Source organism: Mus musculus, chromosome 2, assembly GCF_000001635.26.
Source record: "Mus musculus strain C57BL/6J chromosome 2, GRCm38.p6 C57BL/6J".
NCBI classification, from domain to species: Eukaryota; Metazoa; Chordata; class Mammalia; order Rodentia; family Muridae; genus Mus; species Mus musculus.
In genome coordinates this window covers 157,036,488-157,054,153 of record NC_000068.7, presented here as the reverse complement: position 1 = coordinate 157,054,153, position 17,666 = coordinate 157,036,488, and the positions used below count along the sequence as shown (strand labels likewise).

The following is a 17,666-nucleotide window of genomic DNA, read 5'->3' as shown; positions in this document are numbered from 1 at the left end:
AGCAAGGCTGGGTTCAGACTCCAGCACAGCTCTGGCGGAACATAAAGGCTACTTTAAGAACTAAACCAGAGGGGTTGGTGAGATGGCTCATTGGTTAAGAGCCACTGCTATTCCAGAGGTCCTGAGTTCAATCCCCAGCAACCGCATGGTGGCTCACAACCATCTCTAGGGAAGTCTGATGCCCTCTTCAGGCAGGCGAATGTATATGCAGCTGAGCACTCATACAATAAATAAAATTAAAAAGAAAAAAAATAAAGATCATCACAGCTTTGGGGGGGCAACATATTGGGAGCTGGAGTGCCTGGGATCGGATCTGATAATCCTTAGATTCATGGCTCTTGGTGAGACTTTAGACCTCTCTGCTGAGTGAGGGTGAAGAGGTGACACTGTAACCAAGGAGAGATGCTCACTGAGACTCGAGGTGTGTCCTCCTCCTGCTTGACCATGCCCTCTGTCTCTCTCCCACCCTGGCTCAGGTCTCTAAGGACATCTCCATGCGGCTTCACAAGGAGCTGGAGGTGGTGGAGAAGAAGCGGATGAGGCTGGAGGAGGAGAACGAGGGGCTTCGACAGAGGCTCATTGAGACAGAGCTGGCCAAGCAGGTGCTACAGACGGAGCTGGATCGTCCCAGAGAGGTGAGGGCGGCAGCCCAGCTGGGGCTGGTGTGATGCATATCCCTGCCTGGTTGCTTGTGGACTGAAGACGGGCACCCTTGTGCCTTGACAGCGCTGTTTCTCCATCCACCCTTCCAGCATTTGCTGAGCACCTAATCTGTATTCAGCCCTGGTTACTCTCTCTGGGACTAACTGAGGCTATGTTCAGCAATGCCCAGCATGGGCCTGGCCCTGTGCCTCAGTTTCCTTGTCTATAAGACTTGGCAGTTGTTCCCTGGTCATCGACAGGGCCACTGACTGGCTTGTGTGGAGATGTTTTAGGGACTAGTGTGCTGTGGCCACTTGGTTTAAGAAGGATGCTAGGGCCGGGCAGTAGTGGCTCATGCCTTTAATCCCAGCACTTGGGAGGCAGAGGCAGGTGGGTTTCTGAGTTCGAGGACAGCCTGCTACACAGAGAAACCAAGGCTATACAGAGAAACCCCATCTTGAAAAACCAAAAAAAAAAAAAAAAAAAAGGATGCTAGGCTTGGGTCTCCCACTTTTGTCTCTGAATGTGACTTTCAGATCCATGTCCCCAGTCATGGTGATGTCAGCCCTTCCTCCTACTGTAACCTTCTCCAGCTGTGTGTTAGGCTCACATAAAGACAGTTTATCTCAGAAACCTCCGCAAAGGCCCAACAAAGCTGTGGACATTCCATGGCCGAGTGAGCAGCAGCCGGCCAGGAAGAGTGAGGCAGATTCTCAAGGTCATGCAGGGTGCAGGGGACTTCACAGTGGAAAGCCATCAGCCCGGGTGATGCTTAAAGCCTGGGTAACTCCTGATTCCTGGTGGGGTCAGCAGTTCAAACACTAGGTGGCCTCTGGCCCCAGAGGCATAGCTGGCCCTCAGCTGGTTGGTTGCTCATGAGGCGAACCGGGCTGCATTCTTCTGGGGCACCCACCTGCTTCCCAAGAGGCCCGGCATGCCAGACGTTCAGGACTGAGACATCAGTGTCCCCGGGGCAGAGCAGTCCTTTGGCTGTTCTTCCTACTGGGCATGTTGGTGCTATGGGCCAGTGCCATGTAGGGTGGAGAGGGGAGGACCTGCCCTGTGGGCTTCTGTGGAGGGCACCATGCTGTGGAGCTGGGTGGGAGGCTTCCTGCTGGCTTCGGGCTGCCTATGCACTGCGAACTGTCGCACACAACCTTGTCGCTTTCATCTCTGATGGTGAAAAGGAGGGGCATTACAAAGCCTGTTCTTGCACAGCTAGGGAGACTGAGGCACTCGGCTGCAGCTTGTTGAGTTTGCCCCAGCCTTTCCTCAGCAGAGACATGTCTGCAGCCACTTCCCCCTCCAAGTCCCGGCTTCTTCCTCTGTGATGTCAGCCAATAGTAGCAGCTTAAGAGGATGTTTTGGATCACTAAGAAGTTTGTGGAACGCAGCCCAGAGGTAGAGCATGTGCTTGGCACATGGGAGGCCCTGGGTTCAAGCCTTAGGGCCGGAAAGCAAAGGATCAATATTGTAAAGTTCCCTTTATCTGAGATTCCCCAGAGTAGTGAATGAGATTCATAAGACAGGGAGCAGAGCTACTGGGCGGGGGAGGAGGGAGCGAGGCTCACTGGGGGTGGGAATAGAGTTTCAGTTTGGGCTGATGAAAGGGTTTGGAGGCAAACTGTGCCTGTGATCTAAGCAGGGTGTGTTGTTGCTACCAACACCTGGGAGGCAAAAGCAAAAGACTTAGGAATTCAGGCCACCCTGGGGTCTGTGAGACCCTGTCTTTAAAAAAAAAAAGGCCTGGTTCAAGCCGGGCAGTGATGGTGCATGCCTTTAATCCCAGTACTCAGGAGGCAGAGGCAGGCGAATTTCTGAGTTCGAGACCAGCCTGGTCTACAAAGTGAGTTCCAGGACAGCCAGAGCTACACAGAGAAACACTGTCTCGAAAAAAAACAACACAAAACAAAATAGAATGTTTAAAATGATACATTTATATCATCTAACCTTTACCACATGTTAAAAAGTAGAAAAATGTGTATTGATATGACAAGCTCCCCAAGGTGTTCTGTAAACCAGAGAAGGAAATTAAGAAACTAGGCCTGGTGGTTGAAGGGGGAGGTTCTAGGCCTGCTTGAGCTGCAGTGTGTCTGTCTGTCTGTCTGTCTGCCTGCCTCTCTGTATGTGTGTATATTTGTGTGTGTATGTGTATGTATGTGTGTATGGGGGGGGTATATGTGTGTGCCTGCTTGTCTGACTGTGCACCACATGTGTCCCGGTGCCTGCAGAGGCCAGAAGATGGCATTGGAATCCCTGGAACTTGAGCTATCGTGTTTGTAAGCTGCTCAGTGAGGGAGCTGGGACGAGAGCTAGTCCTCTGCAAGAGCAGCAAGTGTTCCTACCTGCCAAGCCATCTCTTCAGGTCCCTGGCGGTTAAATAAGAAGAATGTACAGTCCCAGTAGTTAGGAACCAACTGGGCTCTGTGATGTGAGGCCAGCCTGGGCTACAACGTAAGACTTTCTCAAAACACAAAGAATAAAATAAAAATGGATTGGCACTGTAGCTCAGATGGTAGAGCGCTTGCCTAGGATGAGTGAGCTCCTGGACTCAATATGCAGTTCCCAATAAAATGGGCGTGGCTCCACACATCTCTACCCCAGCACCCAGGAGATAGAGACATGACCTACAGTAGAAGCTTGGGGTCATCCTTTGTGTGGAAATCCTGGGCTACATGAGGCAGTGCCCCAAGAGAAAGTCCTTAAACAGGACATGATGAGAACGTCTACAGTCCCGTTACAGGGAAGCCTGAGGGAGAAGATGGCTGATGTCTAGGTATCTAAAAGCTGCTGGGATAGCATAGCAAGACCCTGTCTTACAACAAACAAACAAACAACCCCATGATTTACTTAGGAATTACTTGTGAGATTAAAATTTTACAACATTTGAAAACTTTATTTCATGTCTGTGTGTGTGTGTGTGTGTGTGTCTGTTCGTCTGTCTGTCTGTCTCTGTCTGCATATGTGCTCCACTGTAGGCATGTGGCAATCAGAGGACAACTTGAAGCACTTGGTTCTCTTCTTCTACACTCTGGATCCTAGGGATCCAACTCAGGTCATCAGGGTTGGTAGCAGGCGCCTTTTGCCCACTGACTTCTCACCATGCCTCTTTGTGGACCTTTAAATGTAGATTTTAGGGTTTTAATGTAAAGATCCCACAATGGACCCTGACACCGAGTAGGCGCTGAAGATATTGGTTCTCACTCCTGGGAAGCCTGATGGAGCCTCCCAGTGTTTAGTGCTGGCTCCAGAGCCTGTTTATTTGCTGTTTGCCCTCTCCTCCTCCCTCTCCTTCCTGACATGGTTGCTATGGAGACAAGGGTCCCTCAGCACTTCTGCCAGAGCTACAGTCTTATCCTTGGGATCTGCCTTTTCCATCCTGACAGATGATGAGGTGATGCTGTCACCCGACTGGGAATGGGAGCTGATGCTGTTGCCGTGGAGACAGCTCCTGGCGAGACAGAAGGGAGGTGGCATGTCCTCACTGCTGTCTGCAGTGGCACCGTGGCCCAGCTGGGTTGCCGCTTCAGAATCTAACGGCAGCTGCCCCTTCATTCCCACTATCATCTCCCTTGTCTGCAGGCAGAGAGCCAGTGTGAGAGTGTGATTCGTCCTAACACAGCCGCTGTGTCTGAGAGCTTACCCTGTACCAGGCACCACTGCCAGCCTTGCCCATGTGCCGTCATGCCGTTTAACCCCCCGTTGTCCCTGCTTTGTAGGTACTACTCCTTGGACATTTTAAAATCACAGTTTTTAATTCAGTGATCACAGAATGCACCATTTTACAGTTCAGTTGCATAGATTGGGGTGCTGTTATCAGCATGACCGAATTCCAGAAAGCTCCCTTTACTCTTGTGAGTAACCCCACACCTGTTAGCAGTCACTCCTCACTCCCCGTAGCCCCTGGCAACTGCTGGCCTGTTTTCTGTCTCTAATGATTTCTCCAATCAGGAGACTGCATTAAAATGGGATCAAGCAATGCGTGATCATTGGTGGTGGGCGCTACTACTTAGAACAAGGCTTTCAGAGTTTGGACATCCATGTTGAAGGACCTCGTTGTTTTTTTTTGTTTTTTGCTTTTTTTCCCCATAGCTGGGTAATGCTGCATTGTGTGGGCAGAGTGCCTTATATTTGATATTTGGGTGGCTTCTGCTTTTCCGCTGTCATAAATAATGCTGTGGTGGACATGTTCAAGTTTTTGTGATTCTGTATGTGTTTTTCTTGGGTATGTACACAGGAGTAGAATTGTCTGTGAATGAGACCGGGGGAAAGATACGTAAGGGATTCAAACCCCGGGCCCTGGCTCTCCCACACTCACACTCACTCCTAACAGAGTTGCCGATCGGCTCCGGACTCATCAAGGGGCTTTCCAGAGCCTGCATCTGTGGTTCCTCATCTGGCTTTCCTTCTTGATGGGTGGGGCGAGCACCTCCAGCCACTTGGGGTTGAGCCTGGTTCTCCTGCTGTGCAGTGTGTTCTGGCCCCAGTGTGTGAGCTGCAGAGCAAACCCAGCCAAGGAGCCACGTAGACCTGGGCATGGAATCTTGGCTTTGCTGTTTCCTTGAGAGTGACTGCCACCTTGGGCAGATGGCACAGCAGCTCAATGCTCACTTGCTCTGTTTACAGAAAGGGAAAATCAGCCCCTACAGCTTGTGGGTGTTTGTGAAGATTAAATGAGGCTGGGAAGTGCTCAGCATAGAATAGGCGCTTGCTAAACACAGTGTGTACCATTATCGTTACCATCTCAACCAGCCACTGGCTGTGGGCCTGGAGAAGCCTTTGCTGCCTCCCTCGCACAGGGGTTCCCCCCACAGAGCTGGCAGCTGTACGTGGAAGGAACAGCTACGCTGAAAACTGTTGGGTCTAAACTTATTTTTTGCTGGCTTTGGGGTGACTGTAATGCTCAGAGACCTTGCTGACTCAGCATGATGATCTGAGTTCAGATCTCCGCAGCCCACATAAAAAGCTGGGCATGATCCCAAGCAGACCTATAACTCCAGCACTTTGCTTGCCTCCAGGCTCAGTGGAAAACCTTGTCTCAAAGGAGCAAGGAGACAAAGCAGGACACCCGACATCCTGGCTTCCATGTGTGTACAAGTGTGTGCGCATACACCACATCTGCATACATACACACACTATACAATTTAAAATTAAAAATAAAAAAATTAAAAATTTTTTTCTCCACCCAAGTGGTGGTCTCTCCAGGGGACTATATGGCTTGTCTGCATGGCATTTTGGCCATGGTGCAAAGAGCATACCTCACTCTAGAGATGCTCCCCCAACCCAGGTCCCATTCATGGTCAGTTCTGTGCACATAGCAATCTGGTTTCAGTAAGACTTACATGGACACCCTCCACATTTGCTGAGTCGGCAGCCAGGAAGCTCAGGAGATATTGGGGACAGAGGGGACAGAGTTTAGACAGCTCTCTCCTGAACTTAGGGCACTGCCTGGAGGCTTCTGGGGAAGACAGACCCCAGGCTCATGCTGGGAAGGGTTGGGCCAGGGATTCTCAGAGCTATCACCCAGGCTGCTAATAGTGGCTTGAGGAGTGGGGAATCTGCCTTGGGGCTGGGTCCTCCTGGACCTTAGACCTGGAGAATCCTTTTGAGGTTCTTGCAATTTACCACTCTAGGATTCCTACTTGAGAGGTGAACACACACTTCCCATAGGATTTTCTGTGTATTCACACACATTATTTTCTATGTATATGTGTGTGTAATGCTTCCTTAAATTTAAAAATGCAGTATAAACTTAATGAGGCAAAAATCCTGCCACAAAAGCCCATAAACGCATACCTGACATGACCCTGAGGAAAGTTCCAGCAAATTCCGAGGCAGGAATCCGGGACCTGCTCCATCTCTCTGTTCCTCTTGTGTACTCTCTGAATCTTCACCACGTGACTGAGGAATCTTATTCAAAATGACAGATCTAGCTTAAACATATACAAAATAATGAAAGCCTTCCCAGGCCACCCCCCTGCTCATCTGCCTAACCTGAGGATAACAGTTTGCTTTGTGTTTTTCTGGATCTTTCTCTGTGCTTGACAATGTGCTTTTCTGTGTCTTTAAAAAATAAAGATGGGCTTCGTTTGCACACAGGGTTTCTGTAATGTGCAGGATCATGTTGCATAGATATAGTCCTTTAAAATGCCAGATGCTTTGGGGGTTTTCTTCAGTCTGAAGTGCTTATTATAGAAACAAACAAACAAACAAAACAAAAACCACGGAATCAAATAAGCATAGGAAGGAAAGAAAGTCATAAATAGCACTCTCTATTTCAACCTTAAACAGGGGGCTGAAGGTTTAGAGTCAGCTCCTGAAGCATCAGTTGGCAAAGATCCCTCGGGGAGGGGAGGAGGATGGGACAGCATGAGGGGCGTGGCTTTAGCTACCTGACTTATGGCTTTGCTGGGTTTTTTGTTTGTTTAGTTGGTTGGTTGGTTGGCTTGGGGAGGGGAGTTGTTTTAATTTATGTTTTTCGAGACAGGGTTTCACTGTGTATCCCTGACTGCCCTTGAACTCACTCTGTAGAGCAGGCTGACCTCGATCTCAGAGATCTGCCTGCCTCTGCCTCTTGAGTGTCAGTACCACCACCCAGCAACATATGTGTTTTCTGATGAGGCTTCCCTGGAACTAACTGCACACCAGGTTGGACTGGACTTTGCGATGCACACAAGCTGGCCTTGAACTTCCGGCATCCTTCCAGTTTCTATTTCCAGGTGCTGGAATTACAGATGTGTGCTGCTGTGCTCAGCAATCCAGTTTTGGATTGAGATGTAATTCACATACTATGAAGTCTGCCTTCGTCCTTTTTATTTGCAGTGCTGAGAACTGAACCCGTGCCAGCCAGATGCTCTACTATTGAGCTACATTACTGGCCCAAGTTTGCCCTTTTAAGCTGCATAGTTAGTGGGTTGCACAGTTGTATATCCATCCCTACTGCCTAATTCCAGAACCTTTTTGTTTCACCCTTAAAAAAAACCCTCACACATATTAGCAGCCTCTTCCCATCTCCCCACCACACTCCCTCCTCAGCTCTGAGATATCAGTAATATATTTTCCATCTTTGAGAATTTGCATGGTCTGGACATTTTGTAGAAATGAAATCTGATTCTATGTGCCTGTTGTGTGACAAAACTTTTACTGGGGAGACAAAACACATACATCTGTTCACCTCAGATAGGGATCCCATGATAAGCCAAAGGATGGATACCACCATAGTCCAACATTGTGAAAAAACAGGTTTTATGGGAGTTACTTACAGGAACAGAAATGACTCACAGACAGCTGCTTACCCCAGCACAGGTGACAGCTCACAAAAGCTGGGAACCTGGAACACACAGCACAGCCTGTAGGCAGCTCAACAGGTTAGAGCGTGTTCTTTCTTAGCAACTCTGGTCTAAGCCTCTTCCAGGCAGGTGATCAGCTCTCAGAGTCTTCTGTGCAGCTTTCCTCCTCTAAGAATCCTTGGAATTCAGTTTCATGTCACGTGAGAAGGACTCTCAGCTCTTAATACTTATTCTGGCAGAAAAGGAGCCTAGTGAATCTGGTCAGTTTCAGGAACTTCCTGAATCAATTTGAGTTGTCTTCCTGCGTAAGGAACTTCCAATAGGGTGGAATGTTTTAAGCTAGGAGGAGATTGTTACACAACATGTCAGGATGTCCTGGCTCACATGGTGTCTTCACGGCGCCCATGCTGCCTGGGCATCAGGATCTTGTTCCTTTCATGACTGAATAAGTTTTTACCACGTGGCCACCCCATAGTTTGTTCCTCTGTTCCTCATCTGGAGGCCATATTGGGTTGGAGGTTTTATTTGTAAATTACTTCCTTCTCTTCACAGAGTGTTCCGGCTTTGTGTCAGCCACTATCATGACCCCCAGTTGTTCCTACTGGCTTTTTATATCATCTCATGGGTGCGTGTGATAGCTTGAACCTCTTGAGGTCCTTAGATAGCCTAGGCTCTTCAATCCTTGGTGGAGCTGGGATCACCTAAGTCATGGATTCTTCAATGTGTGGGTTCACCAGAACTGATACCACAGCCAAGGCACCAGTCAACCTGTGATGGCAAGCCCAGTTCTCTTAGGCTGAGTCTGACCCAGAGCACCACATCACTCTGTGGTAGTCTCCCTCTGAGCTCCCTTCCAGGGCCCTTACCCTGGTGTAGCAGCTCCTGTGAAGGGCTTGTTGTGTGGCCCCCTTTCCAAGATCTCTTTAGGTAGCCTGGTGTATTCAAACTCATCTCCACCTTCCTGCCTCATTTGTGTTCCCAAAGTTCTCACTTAGAGTAGGCCGAGAAGATGTGAAGACACCAGACACTTCAGGTGATGGTGGTGCTCGCCTCTAATCTCAGCACTGGCAGACAAAGACAGTTGAATTTCTGAGTTCAAGGCCAGCCTGATATATAGAGTGAGTTCCAGGATGGCCAGGGCTATACAGAGAAACCCTGTGTCATGAGAAATCAACCAACCAACCAAAAATGAAAAGCAACCACCACCAACAAAACAGAAACAAATCAACAACAACAACAACCCCCAGACTCAGTAAGGAACTCCCTGGATCCTTAGCAGTTAGCCTAGCATAATCCAGGCAAATGAACAACCATGACTCAGAAAAACAGGATGAAATGATGGAGGTGTTCTGAACACAGACCTAAGGTTGTCCTCTAGTCTCCACATACATGAAAACATATGCACACATGCACACATGGATTTGTGCATGACACATAAATGCTCACACACATGTACACACACATGTGCACCCATGCGGACACACTTACACACATGATAAAGCTGACCTGCTTTCCTGGGAAGCTACTTTAAATTTCAGTGGCTGAGACATAACCCAGGCCAGTTATTCCAGAATCTTTGACGTGGTACCTGGTCATTGGTATTTTCTTAAATCCCCCAGGAAATTCTTCTCTGCGTGCAGGTTGAAAACCACTACACCACTAGGGTCCATGCTGGCCCTAATCATAGATGCGTTTTCTCCTACCAAGCCTTTGGAACTCAGTCAAGAGCTAGGTCAAGAATTGGTCTCAGGAGCCGGGTGGTGGCGGCGCACGCCTTTCTTTAATCCCAGCACTCGGGAGGCAGAGGCAGGTGAATTTCTGAGTTCAAGGCCAGCCTGGTCTACAAAGTGAAAAAAAAAAAAAATTGGTCTCAGGTTGGCTTTGTATTTGCTATAGAATTCTGGTCAAGTTCCTTCCCTCCTCTGTTTGAGCAAAACAGGGCTCACAGAGATGGAGAGATGACTCAGCAATTAAGAGCCCTGGCTGCTCTTCCAGAGGATCCAAGTTCAATTCCCAGTACCACATGGCAGCTCAGAGCCAACTCTTAACTCCAGGTCCAGGAGATCTAGTGCCCTCTTCTGGCTTCCATAGGCACTGCACACACTGCACACTATGTGATATACAAAGATATATGTGGGCAAAACACCCATACACATAAAATACAAATAAATTTTAAGCAAAGTTTGTGTTATGTCAGTGGTTTGCCTACAAGGGTGGGGAGTGAGAGGTGAGGGTTGGTGGTGAGCATGTATTTAAAGTCAACTGGGAGCATTTTCAGAAATCCAAGTGGGCAGCTCAACTCAGAAAGTTGAGAGCAACCTGTGGTTTCCAACGCTGCCAGCGTGAATTATCCTCTCTCGGTAGGAAGCGTTCAGTGGAATCTTGTGTCGAAGTGAATGATTTTTTTTTTTAAACAAGTAACTGCAGCACTAATTATTGTGGCATTTCCTCAAATTCCCATCTGTGCGGCTTACGCTGTTTTGCACTCATGCCAGCAACAACTAAACCTTCTTGTTTAGCAAGAGCCTCACCAGTAGGATATACTGTGAGGTGGCTCAGGGTTTCGCTAGTCTGATCAGTGAGAGGCTCAGCCCAGTAGCATTGCTCTGGGTGTCTCCCTCCTGAGAAGGGCTGAGTGTCTTCTCAGGGTTAAGATCTGTTTGTTTTCCTCCCATAAACCATTTTGTTTGGTTTTGGTTTTTTCCTTCTCTGAACCTAGAGTCCCATGCACACTGGGCAAGCTCTAAAAGTGAACTGCGTCCCTTAGTCTTTCATTTGTCTTTTTATTATGAGACAAGGTCAAAATCTGTCAGGTGGGCCTTGGGTTACGATTCTCCTGCCTCACTGGGCCTGACTTCTATGCTCTTTCTTGTATTCCTAACCCGCTTTCCTATTGCAGATATTTCCCCCAGCTCATTGCCTATTTTTTAATGCACGCGCGCGTGTATGTGTGTGTGTGTGTCTGTGTCTGTCTGTCTCTGGGATGGGAACTGGGGCTTTGTGCTCTGCCCCTGAGCTGCACAGCATGGATTGCTGTCCTGTTTTGTGTTCCATGCAGTGTTTACCCGTGTAATCAATGCATTGATTCCCCTCCCTCCAACGCTTCTGGGTTTTTCAATCCTCGTTTGTTGCTAGTCTCTCTCAGTCATTTTCAGAAATGATCGAGTCTCCTGTGCTGTTTATAGTTTTCTACCCGTATTTTGTTTGTTAGTTAGTCTTCATCCTGTGTTCAGGGTCCTACGAAATGTCACTTCCCGTGAGGCGGAGACTTGCATGCAGTTTTAGAGACAAGCCCCTTTGGCTGTGAGGGAGTGAGTCACATCACATAGATGGCCTCAGCTGGAGCTAGTGGGGACCTGGGATAGTCTTTAGATGTGTATTCCACACAAGAAGAGCATATAAAGCGACCCCCTTGGCCAGCAAGCACCACTAAGAATGGTCCTCAGCCTGGAGGGCTTTCTGCCCACAGCATCCTTAGCATCTCATCTGTCTAGCTCACTGCTATGTGCTCTACCCTCTGAGATTTGCCCGGGAAACCTCTGATGAGCGGATGAAAGACAAGCGTCAGCCATGAAAACATACATACATGTGACATCTGGAGTGAGCAGGATGTATTTATATATTTAGGAACACACATATATGTAGCAACATTTAAAGACCATAAATTTGCATGAGAACAGGGAAGGGGATACATGAGAAGGGTCAGAGGGAAGAAAGTGAAGGGAGAAGATGATGTAATTGTAGTATAATTGGGGGGGGGATAAAAGCCCCAAACATCAAAGATGAACAAGAGCACAAATTCTGATTTCCAGCCAACAGGACCACAGAGGCCAGATGGGTGCAGTGGGGTACTGCACCCCTGTGCCGGTGTCTAATCATTTCTTTCTTTTCTTTTCTTTTCTTTTCTTTTCTTTTCTTTTCTTTTCTTTTTTTTTTTTTTGAGACAGGGTTTACCTGTGTAGCCCTGGCTGTCCTGGAACTCATTCTGTAGACCAGGCTGGCCTCGAACTCAGAAATTCGCCTGCCTCTGCCTCCCAAGTGCTGGGATTAAAGGCGTGCGCCACCATACCCGGCCTAGTCATTTCTTCCAGTACTTGTGGTCATTCTCTCCTGCACAAGGTGCTCGGTGATCCCTGGTTCCGCTGTGGGTAACGGTTAGCACAGACAGGCTGAGTGGGGACCCTCAGTATGACTCTGTTTTATGACACCTCTTTGGATGTGTGTCATCTTTGTGACCCTTCAGTTTGCTTTCTTCTTTCCCTTTAGCATTCCTTGAAGAAAAGAGGAACCCGGTCTCTGGGGAAGACAGATAAGAAGCCTACTGCACAGGTAGGACCTCTGTACCCATCACACTCCCTGCAGTTGGTAGTTTGGATGCCCATACCAACTTCAAGTGTCCTGAGTAGTCCCCCAGAGGTCCCTATCCCTTCCCAATGTCTCTCCTGCCCTCCTTCCCCTATGCATTTTTTTGGCTTCCCCATTTAGTTCCTCCAAGCCCACTCCGACCCCATCCTTACACACTCCTGGACCCACAAGTTGATAACCCAACATAGGGACGGATAGACCCAAGGGGAGTCGGTCCCTCCGCAGCTTGACTGCCACCCGACTGAGACAAATCAGCTTTCCAGTCTGTTTCCTCATGCCTTCCTGTTCTGTGGGTTTGTTGGAAGAACTGGATAAAAATGTCATGTCGTGCACAGGCCAGAATCCTGTTAGCAGCCAAGGCACCTTTTGAACGGTTTCCCATTTAGCAGTCATCATATGACAACAATGTTTCTCCCCACTTTTTTTTTTGTTTGTTTGTTTGTTTTTTTCCCGAGACAGTGTTTCTCTGTATAGCTCCGGCTGTCCTAGAGCTCACTTTGTAGACCAAGCTGGCCTCGAACTCAGAAATCCACCTGCCTCTGCCTCCCAAGTGCTGGGATTAAAGGCATGCGCCACCACGCCCGGCTCTGCCCACTTTTAGAGATGGGGCAGGAATGGCCATAGTCACATGTCTGAAGGTCACCTGCTCCCAGACTTCCAGATTGTAGGTAGTGTGTCTTGGGCTCTCAATATTGATGTCCCTGCTCTCTATCCTGTGGCCTCCAGGCCTTGAGAGCCAAGCTGATTCACCCCTGTGTTCTCCGACAGTCAGGGCACCCCAGAATCCTGTGGCTGGGTCCAAGCTGACACTAACCTTCCTTGTTGTTGCCTGTCTCCGTGTCCATTGGGCTGCAGGAGGATAGTGCAGACCTGAAGTGCCAGCTGCATTTTGCAAAGGAGGAGTCGGCCCTCATGTGCAAGAAGCTCACCAAGTTGGCTAAGGAGAACGACAGCATGAAGGAGGAGCTGCTCAAGTACAGATCGCTCTATGGGGACCTGGATGCAGCCCTGTCGGCAGAGGAGCTGGCGGATGCTCCGCACTCCCGTGAGACTGAGCTGAAGGTGCACCTGAAGCTGGTGGAGGAGGAGGCCAACCTGCTGAGCCGGCGCATAGTGGAGCTGGAGGTGGAGAACCGTGGCCTGCGAGCCGAGATGGACGACATGAAGGACCACGGGGGTGGCGGGGGTCCCGAGGCCAGGCTGGCCTTCTCTTCTCTGGGTGGTGAGTGCGGGGAGAGCCTAGCCGAGTTGCGGCGCCACCTGCAGTTCGTGGAAGAGGAGGCTGAGCTGCTGAGGCGCTCCTCAGCTGAGCTGGAGGACCAGAACAAGTTGCTGCTGAACGAGCTGGCCAAATACCGCTCGGAGCACGAGCTGGACGTGACGCTGTCGGAGGACAGCTGCTCCGTGCTCAGCGAGCCCTCGCAGGAGGAGCTGGCAGCCGCCAAGCTGCAGATCGGCGAGCTCAGCGGCAAGGTCAAGAAGCTGCAGTATGAGAACCGCGTGCTCCTCTCCAATCTGCAGCGCTGTGACCTGGCCTCCTGCCAGAGCACACGCCCCATGCTGGAGACGGACGCTGAGGCTGGGGACTCTGCGCAGTGCGTGCCTGCCCCTCTGGGTGAGACGCTGGAGCCCCACGCCGCCCGGCTGTGCAGGGCCCGTGAAGCCGAGGCGCTGCCCGGCCTACGGGAGCAGGCCGCTTTGGTCAGCAAGGCCATCGACGTCCTGGTGGCTGATGCCAATGGCTTCTCAGTCGGCCTCCGCCTGTGCCTGGACAATGAGTGTGCTGACTTGCGACTGCACGAGGCGCCTGACAACAGCGAGGGCCCCAGGGATGCCAAGCTCATCCACGCCATCCTGGTGCGGCTGAGTGTGTTGCAACAGGAGCTGAACGCCTTCACCCGCAAGGCAGATGTGGCCTTGGGGAGCTCTGGCAAGGAGCAGCCTGAGCCCTTCCCTGCTCTGCCTGCCTTGGGCTCCCAGGGCCCTGCTAAGGAGATCATGCTGTCCAAAGACCTTGGCTCTGACTTCCAGGTAAGATGCTACATGTTCTGAACCAGGCACATGACAGAAGGACACAAAGCCCCAGGTACACAACTTCACAACTGCCCTGCAGGGAGCAGTCCTGGTCATCACCTAGAACATAACCAGCCCTAAGGCAGCCATGGTTCATCTCCCTGTTCTCTGGTTTTATTCGTCTTTGAGCTTTATATAAATTCTATAGACTAAACACAGCAGTGCCTGGCTGTGTTCTCTCAGCCAACTATTTGCTGTTACAGGTAGGAAAAACAATTATTTATTCTCACCTAACTAGGAATAAGCCTGCCGACTCAGCAAACTGCCTGGTATGCGTTTACTATGGATAGGGATTAATTCTGAGGTCCCATCTTTTTGCTAGACTTCCCGTTTTTCTCCCTTTCCCTCTCCTCTTCCAGTGCTGGGGACACAACGCAGGACCTCATACATGTAAGGCAAGAACCCTACCATTGAGCCACATCCCTGGCCCCTTCTTTTTAAAAACATTTTTGAGCCAGGCGTGGTGGCACACGCCTTTAATCCCAGTACTTGGGAGGCAGAACCAGGCAGATTTCTGAGTTCGAGGCCAGCCTGGTCTACAGAGTGAGTTCCAGGACAGCCAGGGCTATACAGAGAAACCCTGTCTTAAAAAACGGGAAAAAAAAGAAAAAGAAAAAAAAAAAAAAAAAGAAAGTTTGCATATGTGTGTGCAGGTGTGTGTGTGTGTGTGTGTGTGTGTGTGTGTGTGTGTACCCACAGAAGGCAGAGCAAAGTGCTGGAGCCCCCAGAGCTAGAGTTGAAGGTGGTTGTGAGCTCCTTGATTAGGGTGCTAGAAGCTGAACTCGGGTCCTTTTAAAGAGCATTAATGTATCTTAACTGTTGAGCCATTTCTCTAGGGTAGCCCCCTCCTTTTTCCATCTCTTTTGTAACTAAAATTATTACACGTATTTGGTGGGGTTCAGGGGGAGCCGTTGTGCACATGTGGTGGTCACAGGAGTCAGTCTCAGATGGTCCTGGGGATCAGCTCAGGCTTGGTAGCAAGTACCTTTACCTGGTCAGCTCGCTTGCCAGATCCCCACATCCCACTTCTTTTTGGTTTTTTCGAGGCAGGGTTTCACTGTGTAGTCCTGCTGTCCTGGAACTCACTCTGTAGGCCAAGCTAACCCTGAACTCATATAGAGATCTGCCTGCCTCTGCCCCCCCCACCCCCCACAAATGCTGGGATTAAAGGTGTGTGTCATCACCGCCCACCACCAGTCCATAATATTAAATTTAAAAAAATATTTTAAACTTTTTGATCAACTTTTGAGAAGCTTAGCCTTGATACCCATGACAGGCTACCCAGAAAAACTAAAACGGAAAAGACACTTGTTGAAAAATTTAAAATGCATTAGTGCAAAAGCAAAACGTAAACATTTGACGCAAATATAAAAATAAACGAACACCTCGTGTGCCTACCTACCACTTCCTGCCGATGTCTCTGTACACCGTCTTGACTGGTGACGTTCAGTGCAGCAGCCATGTGGGGATGTGCCGCGATGGTAAAGGATCAGCCTTAGTTGGCGGCACAGGTTCTATCCCCAGTACAGAACAGAAACAACCCAAAACTCCCAAGACAAATTTTAAAAATTAAATTAACGAAGCATAGGATTGAGCTGCAGTTCCTTCGTTGTAGTTACACATCGCAGATGCTTGAGGCTGGCTGCGTGCTGGGAGCGCCCCCTCTGATCCTTCCCACACAGCCTTTCCTGGGCCTGGGCTTCATGTTATGGCTACTGTCGCTGGGCAGTGTGCTTCCTCACACCCTGCATTCCCTGTCCGCAGGCTGGGATACCTTGTGGATGGTCCCCACCCTTCGTGCTTAACACGGGATGGGTGGTGATCTGCAGAACCAGGGAGGGATAGGAGCCCCACTCGAAAGGTCCCACCGCCTAGCGAGGGGGAATTAATTAGTCAATCTGTCAAGCCTGTGAATGTGACATGAGAAATGGTTTTTATCAACCAGGAACTTGTCCTAGATCTTGAAGGGGCTCAGATCATTGAGAGAAGGAACACGGTAGGTCGAAGGAACAGGACAGAGTTGTGAGGCTGGGCTGCAGAGAGCGTGGAGTGGTGTGGTTTTCATCCTGAGAGAATGGCGGGAGATTGCTGTGTGTGGCCCTGCACTGCATGGGACCGGGCGGGTAGTGGCTTCAGCTGTGCTGCTGTGGCTTCAGATCGCTTCTTGAAAGGGGAGGCCCGTGTTGAGTCTCCCTCTTCCTGAAGTAAGAGTGAGCAGGGACCACACGGGTCACCGACAGGGTGATAGAATTGTTTCAGAGGGCTTTGCGTAAGAGCCATTCACAAAATTAATGTTTCCACTTGCCCCACTGCTCGTTATGCAATAAGCAAATGAGTTGTGGCCTCGCACCCTGGGAAGGCCAATTCACCCAGGCTCCCTCTCATGTGGACAAAGCCCATTATATGGCAGAGGCCTGGTGGGGACCTTTGTTGCACTCCTTGGGCCTCTCCCTATGGATCTCTTCTGCTTTTAGCCACCTGACTTCAGAGACCTGCTTGAGTGGGAGCCCAGGATCCGAGAGGCCTTCCGTACCGGGGACTTGGAGTCCAAGCCTGACCCTAGTCGGAACTTCAGGCCCTACCGAGCTGAAGATAACGATTCTTATGCCTCTGAGGTGGGTCTAGGCCTAAGCAGGCTGTTGGGTGGAAGCCGATTGCCTCCTGAAAGCAGGCAGGGTGGCCCTTGGAGGAGGATGGTATAGGTTTTAAGCATTTAAACTTCTGACAGCCAAGGCAAAAAAAGAAAGAAAGAAAGAAAGAGAGAGAGAGAGAGAGAGAGAGAGAGAGAGAGAGAGAGAGAGAGAGAGAAAGAGAAAAGGGAATTTGAATCAATCCCGTGGTTTAGTTAGAGGAAGCTTAGCTGGATATGGGACATGATATCAAACTGTAATCCCAGTGTCAGGACGCTGAGGCAGCCTGAATGCTGAGCTGGAGGCCATCTTGAAATGACTAACTTATGTAGCAGAGAAGCAATGGCCTCTCCATTTAGGCTGTTTGAGTTCATGCTGTGACTTTCTGGGTGCTGGCTGTGAGATCTCGGGTACGTCATTTCACTCTCGAAAATTGTCAGGTTTGCCACAGACAAGTACAGAGCCTCATAGGATTGTTGGCCTGGCCTCCACGGGTTGAGGATGAGGTCGGTGTCCGTGACAAGTCACATGGACTCAGGGATCCTGAGTGCTGAGTCACTCTGCTGGTCTGGTGGTGTGACCTTCGACATGTCCACTCCCATGGGCCCGGCTTTCCCACCACAACAGTTATAATCCCTAGAGTTGCTAAGATTCTCTGATCTTTGAG

The 17,666-nt window shown here is 49.7% G+C and overlaps 1 protein-coding gene across 2 annotated transcripts in view; it reads left to right on the top strand.

Annotated features, from left to right (window-relative positions):
• Positions 1 to 17,666, top strand: part of Soga1 (suppressor of glucose, autophagy associated 1) — a 69,227-nt gene that overhangs the window by 25,514 nt on the left and 26,047 nt on the right. The window contains exons 3-6 of one of the 2 annotated variants that reach the window (NM_001164663.1): positions 477 to 635; positions 12,198 to 12,260; positions 13,152 to 14,327; positions 16,844 to 16,984. In NM_001164663.1, the coding sequence (NP_001158135.1) occupies positions 477 to 635; positions 12,198 to 12,260; positions 13,152 to 14,327; positions 16,844 to 16,984 (1,539 nt within the window). The remainder of the gene's footprint in view (positions 1 to 476; positions 636 to 12,197; positions 12,261 to 13,151; positions 14,328 to 16,843; positions 16,985 to 17,666) is intronic. The other variant, XM_017319023.2, reaches the window with a different exon arrangement.